This window comes from Somniosus microcephalus, chromosome 2, assembly GCF_052327205.1.
Source record: "Somniosus microcephalus isolate GS21.2 chromosome 2, FLI_Smic_1.0, whole genome shotgun sequence".
NCBI classification, from domain to species: Eukaryota; Metazoa; Chordata; class Chondrichthyes; order Squaliformes; family Somniosidae; genus Somniosus; species Somniosus microcephalus.
The window spans coordinates 25,802,718-25,817,591 of NC_140988.1; the positions used below are offsets into that span (position 1 = coordinate 25,802,718).

Below are 14,874 nucleotides of genomic sequence, written 5' to 3' on the forward strand. Positions count from 1 at the left end.
AATATGCACTTCTCCTTGTTATATGTCAGGTTCAGGAGTTGGGCGGTGCGGAGGAATTTTTCGAGGTTTGCGTCATGGTCCTGCAAGTCACGGCCGCAGATGGTCACATTGTCCAGATATGGGAAAGTGGCCTGCAACGCATTTTGATCTACCATCCAGTCCATCTCCCTTTGGAAGACGGAGACCCCGTTGGTGACGCCAAAGGGAACCCTAAGGAAGTGATAGAGGTGGCCGTTTGCCTCAAAGGCAGTATACTGGCGGTCCTCAGGGCGGATAGGGAGCTGGTGGTACGCTGATTTCAGGTCAATGGTCGAGAAGATGCGGTACTGCGTGATCTGGTTGACCATATCAGCTATGCGGGGGAGTGGGTAGGCGTCCAGCAGGGTGTAGCGATTTATTGTCTGGCTGTAGTCGATGACCAGGCGCTGCTTCTCGCCGGTCTTAACGACCACAACCTGGGCTCGCCAGGGGCTGGTGCTGCCCTCAATAATCCCTTCCTTCAGGAGCCGCTCCACTTCGGTTTTAATGAAAACCCTGTCCCCGGCACTGTATCGCCTGCTCTTTGTGGCGATGGGCTTGCAGTCGGGGGTGAGGTTAGCAAACAGTGGGGGGGGGGGTGACTCTGAGTGTGGAGAGGTTGCACCTGGTGCGCGGCGGGCAATTTGGAAGCTGCTGGCTGCGGACTGTGAGTGGGGGTAGGGGTCCACCGTACGCCATCGTAACACTTTTAAGGTGGCACTGAAAATCTAACCCCAGCAGGACGGCAGCGCAGAGGTCGGGCAGGACCAGAAGTTTAAAATGATCGTACACAGTCCCGTCTACTACGAGTGTCACCACGCAGTAGCCGCCGATGTCCGCCGACTGGGACTCGGAGGCCATAGAAATCCGCTGGTGCGCAGGCAGGACTGGGAGAGAGCAACGCCGCACCGTGTCGGGGTGGATGAAGCTCTCCGTGCTCCCAGAGTCAAAAAGGCAGATTGTATCGTGACCATTTACCTTAATGTCCATTGTGGAACTGGCCAGCTGGTGCGGTCTCGCTTGGTCCAGTGTAACGGATGCCAGCGTAGGGGTCGGTGTGTCGCTGCGGGTATCAGATGAGGCGGTGTTGGGGGCCTGCTGCGTTCCGGCTGTCGTCCAAGATGGCGGCGTCCATGATCCCCATGTGGCTGGAGGCGTCCAAAATGGCTGCTGTACCAGTGGTTCGCACATGGCCGGGGAGGCCCAAGATGGCGGCCCGCATGGCCCACACGCGGTGCTGCTGGGGTTCGGGGTGGCTTTGGCCCTGCAGACGCTAGCGTAGTGTCCCTTCTTCCCGCAGCCCGAGCAGATCGCGTTTTTCGCCGGGCAGCGCACTCTGGGGTGTTTTGCCTGGCCACAGAAGTAGCATTTCTGGCCTTGGGGCACTGCTTTCTGGCCTTGGGACACTGCTGCGGTAGTTGGGCCGTGGCTGGGGTGGCACGGCGCTATGAGGCAGTCCTACCGTGTCCCAGGCTGTCATTCCCCGCGGCGTCCACGGTGCAGAGGAGCAGGCATCCATGCCCCGGTAGGCTGCATCCAATGATAGTGCGAGTTCAGAGGCCTTGTTGAGGTCGAGGTCACTCTGCTCCAACAGTCGCTGTCGGGTGTAATTGGATCTGTGGCCCGCTACAAAAGCGTCCCGGATAAGTTCCTCTGTGTACACGGCGGCCTTTACATCCTTACAACCACAGGCCCGGCCAAGCACAGACAGTGCCTGAAGGTATTCCACGGTCGATTCCCCAGGTTGTTGTTTACAACTCCCCAGAAGGTGCCTGGCGTACACTTCGTTCACTGGGCGCGTGTACTGGTCCTTGAGGAGCTTGATAGCGTCCGCGTACGAGGTCGCGTCTTGGATGACCGAGTACACTCGGTGGTTCACTTTGGAGGTCAGGACATCCAGTTTGTCCTCGTCCGATTTGATTGCTGCGGAGGCGGTCAGGAATTTTTCGAAACACTTAAGCCAGTGAGTAAACTTGGTGGACGAGTCCGCCTCCCGATGATCTAGGTCCAGGCATGCTGGTGTGAGGATCTTCTCCATTATAAAAATTTTGTTAATAAAATTGATGCGCTATCAATTACTCATAAAAGACTGCGAGTTAAGAGAGTAACTAAAGGCTTTTATTAACAAAAGAATGAAGGTCTGCCTCGAGTGGTCGACCGGTCCAGAATACAAAGGGCTGGGGAGCAGTCACCTTTATACTAGGACTTGTGGGAGGAGTCAGCCGAGGCATGTCCAGGCATGTACACAGTGGAATACAAACAGTGGTTTACCACACTTGCATAGTGTCAACAAAATTCCCACGGTGCTTCACATTTGGGGATCGGATTCTAGCAAGAGTAGGAGAGAAATTTGGAGCAGTGATTAAGTGAGGTAGAAGAGGTAGGTTTTAAGGAGACTTTTGAGAGTGGGGAGAAGTGTAGCAAGCAAAGGCATTCAGGCAGAGTTCCAGTGTGTGGTTGCAAAATAGCTAAATGGTAGAAGAGGAGGAATGCACATTAAACCAGAGTTGGAAGAGCAGATAGTTTGAAGTGTGGATGTGGTAGTTGAATGATTCTGATACTGGTCTAGCAACCCAAAGGTTGTAAATTTAAATCCCACCATGGCAAGTTGTGAAATTGAATTAAATAAATCTGGTAATTTGTGGGCTAGCACCAGAAATGACCATTAAAACTGCTGGATTGTCATACAAAATGCCAACTGGTTCACTAATATCTTTCAGGGAACCTCTTACCCATACCTGGTCTGGCTTACACGTGACCCAGTGTCATACTACAATGGACAGTAAATACTGCCTTGCCAGTGCCACCCACATCCCAGGAACAAAAAAAAGTTGAGCAGGATTTGTGTTGGAAAGGATGTGGGCAATGGAGTTCTGAATAAGCTGGAATTTATAGGAGTGTGAAAGGAGGCTAAACGGAGTCTGGAGTGATGGGGAGAGTTAAGCAAAACCACAGAGGTGGATGCAGAAAATCTTGGTGATGGACTGTATGTGAGGTTTGAAGCTCAACTCGGGGAGCAGCAGAACAGGTACTGTTAGGCTAAGTATGAGCAGGTATCCAGGACAGGAGTATGTTATCAGGGGCTGAAGCGTGGAGCTTTTGGCAGTGACCAAACACTCTGGCTTTGGTTTATCAGCATCAAAAAGTTCTGACTCATTCATGACTTGATGTCAGACAGAACAGCAATAGTCGTAGAATCAAGGGTAGTGGTGGTGTTATGAAATAGGGTTTGCCTTCTCCTGCTCAATGGCTTTTGGTCCCTTGGTTAAGTGGTCTGAGCGTTTTACTTTTATGGGAGTTTGATCACACTGCCCTATATCTACTTATATAATTGCATATCTTGCGATCTGGACCAGGTACTCATGTCTTCTACATGCGTACCTCTTAAATCTCTCTGACAGCAGACCTTTAAGACTAGATGAAGCAAAATTTGTTTGGACTGTTAACCTGCTTTATTCTGCAGTAAGGTGAATGAACAGAGCAATTGGTATGAGCAAATTCACTTAGGAAGTTAAAAATACTGAACACACTTCGCTTATCCACTTTGGTGGGTTGACTTAAATAGACTAACTCTTCTGCATCCTGTTTGCCTGAGTAACTCTTTGGTGTCTGTTCTGATTTTTAAAAGCTTTTCCCACTGAGTCAATAAGCTTATCCCTCTTCTACTCACCCACTCACAGGCCGACAGAGATCACAGGGTTTCCTAAAACAAAGGTGAGAGGTGTCTTTCTGAATACCCAACTACCAAATTGCCTGGGACAAGAAACTTTCGATTGACATATCATGGCCTAGAAATTCAGGATAGCCACGTTTGGGGCGCTACAGCCGGGCGTTCGCTAAATTTAGCGCCCGGTGCAACTTAGCGCCACCTTCGCCGATATTCAGTTGCATCGCCCCAAGAGGTTGCTGCTGCGCTAAAGCAGGTGATGCACGACTATCATAAGGCGCTAAGCCGGCGTGCTGAGGCGCTAACACCGAGGGCGGGCGCAGCGCGGGTGCGGCGAGTTTCTGAATGAAGGCAGACACACTGGCGCCGGTCAGCTCTTAAAGGGGGAGGGTCGACTTGTTTGGCTGCCATGCCCTGCACACTGCAGCCCTGAAGCAAGGCCTGACCATTGCTGGTTCATCAGTTCTGGGCCATGGGGAAGCCCGCTATTCTTCCAAATCCCATTGCACGCTCTTGCTGCTTGTCCAGGGTCATGGGGAAGGAGATGTACTGACGTCTCCTTCTGAAAAGGGCATTGTTCACCTGGCGGATGCAGCAATGTACCGCGAACTGGGAGATGTTGGCAATGTCCCCAGTAGCGGATTGGAAGGAGCTGGTGGCATCGAAGTTGAGAGCCGCCGTCACTGCCACCAACAGAGACGTCCTGCTTCTCAGCTGTGGCTGCAGATCTCTGCGAAGCAGGTGGCAGATCTCAGTGACCACCTCCCTTCTGAATCGCAGCCTCCAAACACACTGCTCCTCAGACATGTTGAGATATGAGAACTGCTGGCGGTATACCCTGGGTGGGTAAAGCCTCCTGTGCCGACGCCTGTTGGCCCTTCTCCGTCTGGCCTTGACTGGCACTCTCTCACGGCGTCTCTGATCCCTTTGAATGCAATGCAGAAAGCCAACGTTTCCACTCATTGCAGCCTCCATTATATGTGGCGACTCAAGGCTATGGCACTGAAAGTGAAATCCAAGTGCAAAGCTCTGGCCTGAAGCCAGAAGTACCTGTGCGAGCGCTGAGTCAAAGCAGAAAGCTCTCTGCCTTTGTCTCTCACACAGAAGGATTGACACAAAATGGCTGCCACTTATAATGCAGGAGGAGTCCCCTTTAAATAGCGCCCCGCAGCGACTGGGAACCGTTCCCCTCTACCAGTCGCTGGGGGCGCCAGGCGCAAAGTAGGGCGGCGCCACTGAATTTCCAGTTCGGGGCGCACCAAGGGCGTTGCACCATGAAATGACGTCAGGATCTGCGCGTGCAGCTGAGCAGGCACTGCGGTTTTGCGCCGCCGCTAAATCTTGAATGAAGTTCGCGAGAGGCGCAGATCGCGCCGGGCGCTAGCCACTTAGCGCCCCACTTCTCCTCCTCCTAAGGCGCTAGCGGCTGGCGTTAACAACTGAATTTCTAGGCCCATATCTTTTGTCTTGGTGCATCTTCTGCTAAATTTGAGAAATTGGTTTTAATTGTGACACGATTGTTTTTAAAATCTAGTATTTTTTTTAAAAATCACTTTTTTCCAAATCCTTTCTGTGGCAAAATGGTCAAAAAATACAGAAACATGAGCAGTGGTGAAGCACTATTGTCGGCGTGCCTCAGGCTTGTGCTTGTGGATAATGTCACCGAGATGCAGGACATAGATGATGAATATGAGGAAGTTACATAAATTACTTTTGACAATTTTATAATTTTTTTGTAGAAAAACTAGCACAGAAAAGTGATGTTTTTAAAAAAAATAAAAAATTCTAAATCAGATACTGTACTGAATGAGTTGCTGCTAGTACGATGATGGAGCTTCCCATCAAATCGATGCACGAGTCTCAGTTATTGTGAGTACTGGTGGGGGAAGAGCCTGATCTTGGATACACATATACAGCCTCAAAAACATTTTGAGAGAACGCTACCAAGGTAGCAGAATTTGTCTGTGACCTTCAGATTGTAATAATTCGCTATGTAAAAAAAATTATTCATCTCCTCTCACCACCCCCCCGGTTCTTTTGCCAAGTATCGTAAATCTGTGTCCTCTGGTTACTGACTCTCCTGCCAGTGGAAATAGTGCAGATGGGGAGCAACTATCAAAACACCTCATAATTTAGAACACTTCTATTAAATCTCTCCTTAACTTTCTCTGCTCTAAGGACAACAATCCCAGCTTCTGTAGTCTCTCCACATAACTGAAGTCCTGCATCCCTGATACCATTCTTGTACATCTCCTCAGCAACCTCTCCAAGGCCTTGACATCCTTCCTAAAGTATGGTGTCCATAATTGGACATAATACTCCAGTTGAGCTCTTAACAGTGATTTATAAAGGTTTACCATAACTTCTTTGCTTTTGTACTCTATGCCTCTATTTATAAAGCCAAGGATCCTGTATGCTTTTTAACAGCCTTACCAACTTGTCTGCCACCTTCAAGGATTTGTGTATGTGAAGCCTCAGGTGTCTCTGTTCCTGCACTCCCTTTAAAATTGTACCATTTTAGTTTATATTGACACTCTTCATTCTTTCTTCTGATGTAAGCCCCCAAAGTGCAGACCAAGTGATATACAAGGTCGACGTCACTGGCTTGTTGAAAGAAAGACAGACCAACTAATTGAAGTCAAAACGGTTTACTCAGGCCTGAGGAGAGCCTTCCAGATCACGTCTGGATCCAACTCCAACAAGCCTCTCAAAGTCCACACAGTTATACAAAAATTAAGGCCCTGCCCTAGAGGCGGGGATAAGCTTATTAGCATATACAGAGTTATAGTTAAATTGTAATTATAAAACCGTGACATTCCATCCTTCCAGCCGCTTACAAATTCCACATTTCGTTATCAGTTGGTCCTGTCACCTCTTGTGACCATGGGCCTCATCTTAATTACAACCATCCATTTGCCGTGGTCAGATGGTTCGATCTGTTTTCTTAAGATAGCAGTTCTTTTCAAAGCGGGCAATCCACAGACTTTGTCTCACTCTTGGGTCATTTCTACAAAGCAAAAACACTTTAGTTAATCCTCAGTATACTTTGAAGAATAGAACCCTGTTGTGTTTTACACTAAACAGACCCTTAAGTGCATAGGTGTGACTCGCTTGGCCGAACCCACGCATCTCTCAATCTTTCCACGAGTTGTTCTGGCAGTTTTAATCTCTCAGCATTTGAAGCGCCTTAATCATGTTTAAAACTTAGCTGGGTTCATGCAATTTTACAGACCTCTATTGTTCAACTCAAGAGCATGAATTAACCCATTCCCTCCACCATGTATATTGATGTTGCAAGTGAATCCTGGTTTGTCTTGCCCTGTTATCCAATTTTTAATATCTTACTTCACTTCCAAAATGCATCGCTGCATTAAATTTCATCTGCCATGTGTCTGCCCACTTCACCAGTCTGTCTATGTCCTCCTGAAGTCTGCTACTATCCTCTTCTCTGTTTACTATATTTCCAGGTTTTGTGTCCTCTGCAAACTTTGAAATTATACCCATGTCTAGGTAATTAATATATATCAAAACAGCAGTGGTCCTAATACTGACCCCTGGGGGGACACCACTGTATACTTCCCTCTAATCTGATTAAACAACTGTTCACCACTACTCTCAGGTTTCCATCTCGTATCCACGCTGCCACTGCCCCTTTAATCCCATGGGCTTCAGTTTTGCTAACGTCTATTATGTGGTACATTATCAAACGCCTTTTGAAAGTCCATATATACATCAACTGTACTAACTTCATCAACACTGTTATTTCATCAAAAAACTCAATCAAGTTTGTCAGATATAATAATATCCATGATACCATTTGAACTTGGTTAACTTCCCAGCATGCCTTCTGATTTTGGTCAAGTTTAACAAATCCAGAGTTTCTAGTCCATTCTTTGAATTTTCCTTAAAAGTTGGTATTAGACGTCCGTATTGAAGTGTCCAAGATTCTTCAACTGCCTCATGTGAATTCCACTGCATTTTTCCATAGCCACAGCTAATGTGCAGATTAATTACACAGAACCTAGTCAGTCTAGTCATTTAGTCATTTGTTCATTTCCTTTGGGAATGAGACTTTGGGCAAAATCATTGCAGAGGTTAGTAAATTGTGTAGTGCAGTGTATCTCCTTATTAAAGGTCCTATGTTAGTATTTGAGGAAGAGCAGTCTCTTGTGGTCAGCATTCCTCCTTCAACCACTACCACCAATAACAAATTAGCTGATCATTTATTTCATTTCTGTTTGTGTTATCTTGCTATCTTCAAAATGACTTCTGCATTTGCCTATATAAATTGTTGTACTTCAAAAACAATTCATTATCGCTGAAGCAGTTTGAGACATTCCTAAATATATGAATTGAACTCTCTGTCTTTCCTCCTTTTCACCAAATGTACCCCTCATTTTATTATAGGTTGAGCAAACCAAAAAGACACTTGCATTACCTACTAGGGAATCTTTTGTTCAGAGTGCTTTCTATGATCTAGCAAGTTATGTGCAAGATTATTCCACTCCAGACAACTCATTTACCTTTATATAATTAACTTTTCAATGCTAAAAATGAAGTATATTAAAGGCCATCTGGGATTAGACAAAAAATAGTGTTTCTGGACTAAAATGTGTTTTTCTTTTGAACCATTTTGCTTTTAGAAAGAGTATGAGAAGACAAAGATTCAGAGAGATCATGAGGAGAAGCTGATTGTTAGTGCATGGTATAACATGGTAAGAATACAAAAAAATTCAAAATATTATTGATGGTAAACAAAAACAAAAAATCTAGACTTTAATGAAAAGGTCTTTTATATGGTGTTAGCTCATCTCAGGAGATAATGTAGAAACATAGGAAAGTGCAGGACCAGAGAAGACTCTGCAGCTGGTTCCAGAAACCAATACATCTCAATTGCCCACACTTTCAAATATTTATCTAATTTTCCCTTAAATTTTACCACACTTGCCTTACTGGGCAATCCATTCCACACTTTCATCACCCTCTGTGTAAAATAGTTTAAAAACAAAACTATTTGTGCACCTTTCCTCTTCCAAGCTTGAGCCTGTGGTTCTACAGTTTGTGGTAATCTCGAACATATTGTCAGAATTCCATTTAGCTATTCCCTTAAAAAATCTTGAATATCTCTCATGAGTCAGCTCTTCTCCAGAGTAAATAATCCCAGGCTCTTCATACTCTCGGCGTAGCTCAGATGTGTTGAGATAGGCATCAGTTTTTTCTGTACTGCCTCCAGTGCACAGACCAGAATTCTACAGTGTGGCCATACCAGCGCCTTTAACAGACTTGTTATAATTTCCTGGGATTTATGTTCTATCCGTCTGGCTTCAGATCCCAAGATCCATTTAGCTTTCCTTACTGCTGCCACACATTGAACAGTTATCAAAGTGGATTGGCAACTTGCTGCATCAGAGGAGACACAGGGTGGTTGTGCATAGAGCTGTCTGAGTGACAGGAAATGAATAGTGGGGTGCCCCAAGATTCAGTGCAGGGATCTTTGCTGTTAACTGCGCTATCCACAAATACCCCAGCGCGCTCTCCTGTGTTGTCCTGTAGCCTAAAACCATTTAGTTTATATTCCTACTGTTTTTATTCCCCAGTCTCATTACCTTTCATTGTTCCACATTCAATGCCTTGTGCCACTCATCTATCCACCTTCCCCACCTGTCTTGGTCCCTTTGTATTTGGTTTGCCACTTCCTTATTATTTGAATACCCCCTTCCCCAATTTAGTGTCATCTGCCAACTTGTAACTTTATTTCTATTTCCACCTGCAAATCATTTTATGTACCGTGTAAACTTGTTCTGTAGTACAGAAATTCATATATGTGAATGGCATCACCAAATAATATTTCTAGCCATGTTGCCTATATGTTAATATATTTTCAGTGGAAACACTATAGAAAGCTCTGTGAAATATTATTTATAATTTAAAAGAGCTAATGTACCTGTCCACATCCTGGCACTGAAGATGCACATTGAGCCCCCAAATTGTGCTCCACCTTTCGAACCAATCTATGGCTGATTTCAGGCAATTAACATGCTCAGATCACATTCCCATGTGCCGGCCCACCACCTGGCAGGGCCTTGTGCAGGTGAATGTGGGAGGAAATGGCACACGGCTACAGTCCTGGTCTCTGGAAAGCCGCAGCCAGAAGGCCAAAGAGCTTGACAATCAGAGGATCAGCTGAAAATGCCCTGACCCGGCTCCTCTCAGCCAGCTTCCAGACCCACTCAGATCCTCTGATCTGAGGAAAGTCCAGATGCAAGCCTCACTGCCAATATCTGTTTGAATGCCCCAGGGCCACAATGTAAGGGAATTGAGGCAGGAGGCTGGGAACACCCCCTCTGCTTCATTTGCATGACCGACTCGGGCCCTGCTCTGTCCCTTGGTAAAAGCCCCAGAAATCCGGGGGTAGCTGAAAAGGAGTGGAGGCCCAGCATTATGCATCTCCAACTCCTTTTTCCTGACCTTTGTGTCCAGGGAATAGGTCTTCCTTGGGGGCAAAGGACAGGAACATCAATCTTTATTTGCTCAACCATCGGAATTTTGAACGTGTCTATACTTGTAGTAAATGTAACACAGGGCTGTATTTATTTTGTTTCTCTTATTAGGGAATGGCTCTTCATAAGAAAGCAGCAGAAGAAAGACTTGCCAGTACTGGTTCAGGACAATCCTTCCTAGCTAGACAAAGACAGGCAACAAGTACACGGCGACCATACCCTGGGCATGTTCAACCAGCTACAGCAAGGTAGAAGGTACAGCCAATGGCCGCAGCACCAATCATACAATATATAATTTAACTGAATATCTTCAGCCACTTGGAAACTCCCTTCTGTTCACTGTTGAGTTTTTAAAAACTTTGCGCTAATGTTTGTATTGAATGTATTGTTTATTTAGTCCATGTATGAAGTTTTAAGCCACAAGTGTAATATAAAACGAACAGTGGAATAAGTTTGTTGTTCCACATTCCCTCACTTGCATAATTTATTCAGCATTGGTGATCAGGAATACTTTCCTGCTCAGCTTTCAATTTCCACAGCTATATGGTTTTATAATGTAATCCTTTCGATTTAAATTGCTTCATCCTATTGCTCATTGGCAATTAAAATATTTGTAAACTATGAGTAGAGTGTTAACATCTTTGTTCCTTAATGTAGGAGATCAACAAGTGGTGGAGACGAGACAGGAAATACATGGTCCATGATATAATCATACCTGGCATGAGCTTGACTGGTTAAATGGCCTTTTCTCACTCCTTATTCTATGTTCTTATAACCTTATCAGTGTTATGTTGTGGGAAGACTATCGTGCAGAAATAAAGCCATTTAAAGTACATTTTTAAGAACAACTACAATAACTAACTTTAGTTCATGCAATGAGTTAGCAGGTTGTCCTTTTCAGATCTGGGTCCCATGTCTTCAATCTCCTAAATGAAAAAGTTGGTCAGACTTGGACCAGTTCTTTGACGACATGGGTCAACAGCTCAAAACTCCTACAATTCAGCAGTAGATTAGCATTATCATCAGAGTGACTAAGAATGACTGGGGTGGGAAACGGATATGTTTTCACTGATGTAATAATGAGTTATCCTAAAAGACGACATGTCCCAAAGTAAAGGGAACTATTATCAATCAGTATTTGATGCGGACACTGCACTGCAATCCAATAGTAGAAAAGTGCCCCATTTCTCAGCACTGGCCGCTTTTGCAATGATATTCACTAAACAGATTTAAAGTAATTTAAAGGCATAAGTATATTTTAACTAACAATGTTGGAGTTAAAGTACAAATGATCACAGTACTTTGCTTCCCAGAATATCCAATTATTGGTGCTTACCAGTAGGCCATAATTTGATATTTTTAATCTGAGTCACAGTGCTAAAAATTCAAAGTAACTGCATGACAAATGATTCGATTACTGTACCTACTGCTAATTATTAACTTCAAACATCTAGAAATAACATTGAGTAGTATTACAGAACTCTTTTTGCTTGTACAGGTAAAGACCAGTCAGTCCATCAAGCCTGTCCTGTTGTGCCATGGTGCAACTTATACACTGCTGGCAGTTGGAAAATCATGGTCGGCACGTGGCCAAATTTTCAACATGCGCTGGCAATGGTAAAGGCTTCCTGCCAACAGCACAGATTTGTAAAATTATCCTCTCAAATGTCAAAGCTGTGGATATGAGCGGTGCTTTTTCTTCTCCAGATGGTATTCATGTTTTACTTGATCAAAGGGCCTCATTAAAAGTGACAACAAATGTGTTTTATCAGCTTCCCAAAACGATCACTTCCAAAGTCTTAAAACTTAGATTTACCACCCCCCTACCCCCACCACCCTGCCCTTAGGTGTGATGACATTCACAGAATAGATTTAATGATTGAGATAATTGCTGCACTTTAAGAACATAGGAATAGGAGTAGGCCATTCAGCCCCTCGAGGCTGTTCCGCCATTCAATTAGATCATAGCTGATCTGTATCTTAACTCCATCTATCTGTCTTGGTTCCGTAACCCTTAATACCCAACATCTATCAATCTTCCTAGCCTCAACGGCATTTTGGGGCGAGAGTTCCAGATTTCCACGACGCTTTGTGTGAAGTGCTTTCTGACCTAACCCATGAATGGCATAGCTCTAATTTTAAGGTTACTTTGAGGAAACAATTCGCAGTTGATTCCTGGAAAAGACTATATACGATAGGGTTTAAAATACATTTTATAGTACACTTGTGGTATAAACGAAATATGCAATATGAAAAAGCATAAAGGGAAAAATAAAATGAAGGAAACATGAGTGAATAAGAAAACCTGTTTGGTTACATTGTTACATTCAAGCAGCCCTGAAATGCATGGAGGATGAATTTCCATGGGAATTCTCACTCTTGTCTATTGTAATGTCGTTTTACGATAGTTTCTGCGGCTCTTTTGCCAAAATTACAGTACGCAATTTAGAGAAACACAACATAAATTCCCTCCCCGTGCTGTCTTGAATTATTTTGTAAACTTTTTGAAGAGTGCAATAGCAATTTTACACCAATATAAATTTTACTAAAGTTCATTTCAAAAATTCAGTGGAATAAATTGGCCCAGATTTTGCAGTCCGTGGTGAATGAACGGCATCATTATGCTTAGCAGCTGCCCACAGACTTTTCGTAGGTTTTTGCACAGCAAGTTGCATCACTGGGAGTCCAATATAGTGCAGGAGATCTGGGACCTGTCTGAGCAGGGTAAGCAACAGCGTGTCTCTTCAACCAATCAGATTGTGCCTCAGTAAGGATTCTTCACAGTCTAAACCAGGAAGTGTAATTTAGAATATTTAATTCAATGTAAAATCATGTACAGAAATCAAAAGAGAGGGAAAGAAAGATGGGATTACAAGAGATATGAGAAAGAAAAAGTAAAAAAAAAAATGTTTTTAATAATCTCCAACAATAATTAAAATCTGATGGAATGAGACTCCACACATAGAAAAGTAAATTTTCAGTGCCAGAGAGGTGTTAAAAATTCACTTACACTTGAATGTTCAAGCCCTAACTTTTTCTGGCATGTTTAGTGGGTAAGTACTGCAACTACTCACCCTTCATGTATTTGAATGCCGAATCTCTCGGCTAGGTACCATGTAGCGAAGCTTGTCGAGGAACAAGGCAAATCAAACAGCAACTTCCTGCTTTCCGCATTTAACTGCGCATGTGCGGACGCCGGAAGTTGCCTCAATAACGTTGAGCGCCGATAGCTTCACCGCAAAATCCGGGCTAATATGTTTGATTCTGTAAGTTTCTGGAATTCTACTGTATAACATCTGTCAGATATATGAAGAATACTATTTTGAAGCTGGATAAAAGGTTTTTTTTAAATTTGACTTGAGGGTAAAATGCAATACCTAACATATGTCCTGCAATATGATTAAAATTATCCTGCTTAGATTATTATCATATTACACAAAATATGCAAACTTTTCTTTCATAACTCCTATAAGAATAAGTTGCTTTATAGAGCTGTTGGTAAATCTATACAGAATTTCTTAAAACGTGTCTTTAAATCACGTTTACATTCCAGTGTTTATGACTGTAGTACATACATGCAAATAATACAAGAAACATGATTCAATCTCTCATCAAACTTGGCTGAAAACAAATTAGTGTATAAATGTGATATTTAGGCTGTACTTAGTTTTATAGAAGGTAGTAGTGCATGCCCCTCCCTGTCTCTCTCCTCTCCCCTCTTACTTTTCCTCTTGCCCTCGCCCGCCTCCCTCCCTCTCTTTTTCTCCCTCATATTAATCAGTGTTTGAATCAATAACATTTTCTTACTTAGTTTTTCAGCTATCAGCATTTTCTATCAGAGAAAAGACCATTCAGCCCATCAAGTCTGCTCTCTCTGGGACATCAACACTCCCATCACAGCATCCAGCTCTATTTGGAACAAGCCTAATATTTTTGCCTTTTCTACCATGCCTGGCAGATTATTTCAAACATTATCACCCTTTGAGTGAAGTACATCTCCCTGATCCCTGTTTTAAATTTATTTTTCACTATTTTCCACTTGTCTGCTGCTTTCCTTCTTTCCTCTTAAGTAGCATTTTGAGTTTATCTTTCAGTGCTACATACTTTGCGGTCCCCCTTGATGGTCTTGTTTTTAGACCATAAAGCTTAAGCTTCTGTCGTTTTTCCTTGGAATTGGTCTTGTTTCTCCTGTATCCAACATAAATATATCTAGTATTGTGGTGCGCTGCTGAGAATTGGATACAGTACTTTAAATATAAACACAGAAATTGCCAGAAACACTCACCAGGTCAGGCAGCATCGGTGGAGAAGCAGAGTTGACCTTTCATCAGAACAGCAATTCAAATTTCCAGCATCCGCAGTATTTTGCATTTGTTTTAAAGTATTGTAAATTGTGGTCCCACCAGTGGATTGGAAATCTTTACAATAACTTCATGGGCTTCCATTATTCTCTTATATACCCTGTTTAAAACGTTTGGTCACATTGTCTATATATTGGAAGAGACGTGTCTACTGTTACTCTTGGGTCCTTTTCTAAATCTCTGCTAATTCAATTGCAGTCATTTCATACTTGTGTGCTACATTTTTGATCTTTCCATTGATCAATAACCAGTCTCAACTCCTTTTGCAAATCTTGAGCTTTGTTTCCATCTCTACTGCTCCATATTAATGTCACCAACAAATTTGATC

The 14,874-nt window shown here is 43.6% G+C and overlaps 2 protein-coding genes across 8 annotated transcripts in view; one reads left to right on the top strand and one right to left on the bottom strand.

Moving 5' to 3' along the window:
• Positions 1–14,874, top strand: part of hook3 (hook microtubule-tethering protein 3) — a 127,473-nt gene that overhangs the window by 109,615 nt on the left and 2,984 nt on the right. For 2 of the 6 annotated variants that reach the window (XM_086007757.1, XM_086007773.1), the window contains 3 exons: positions 8,329–8,400; positions 10,297–10,440; positions 13,997–14,106. In XM_086007757.1, the coding sequence (XP_085863883.1) occupies positions 8,329–8,400; positions 10,297–10,437 (213 nt within the window). In that variant the 3' untranslated portion in view covers positions 10,438–10,440; positions 13,997–14,106. Of the gene's footprint in view, positions 1–8,328; positions 8,401–10,296; positions 10,441–13,996; positions 14,301–14,874 lie in introns of those variants that run through there. The other 4 variants (XM_086007731.1, XM_086007766.1, XM_086007748.1 and 1 more) reach the window with 4 other exon arrangements.
• Positions 6,318–14,874, bottom strand: part of pigg (phosphatidylinositol glycan anchor biosynthesis class G (EMM blood group)) — a 72,974-nt gene continuing 64,417 nt past the window's right edge. For both annotated transcript variants that reach the window (XM_086007719.1, XM_086007692.1), the window contains one exon: positions 6,318–6,692. In XM_086007719.1, coding sequence (XP_085863845.1) covers positions 6,687–6,692 — 6 coding nt within the window. In that variant the 3' untranslated portion in view covers positions 6,318–6,686. The remainder of the gene's footprint in view (positions 6,693–14,874) is intronic.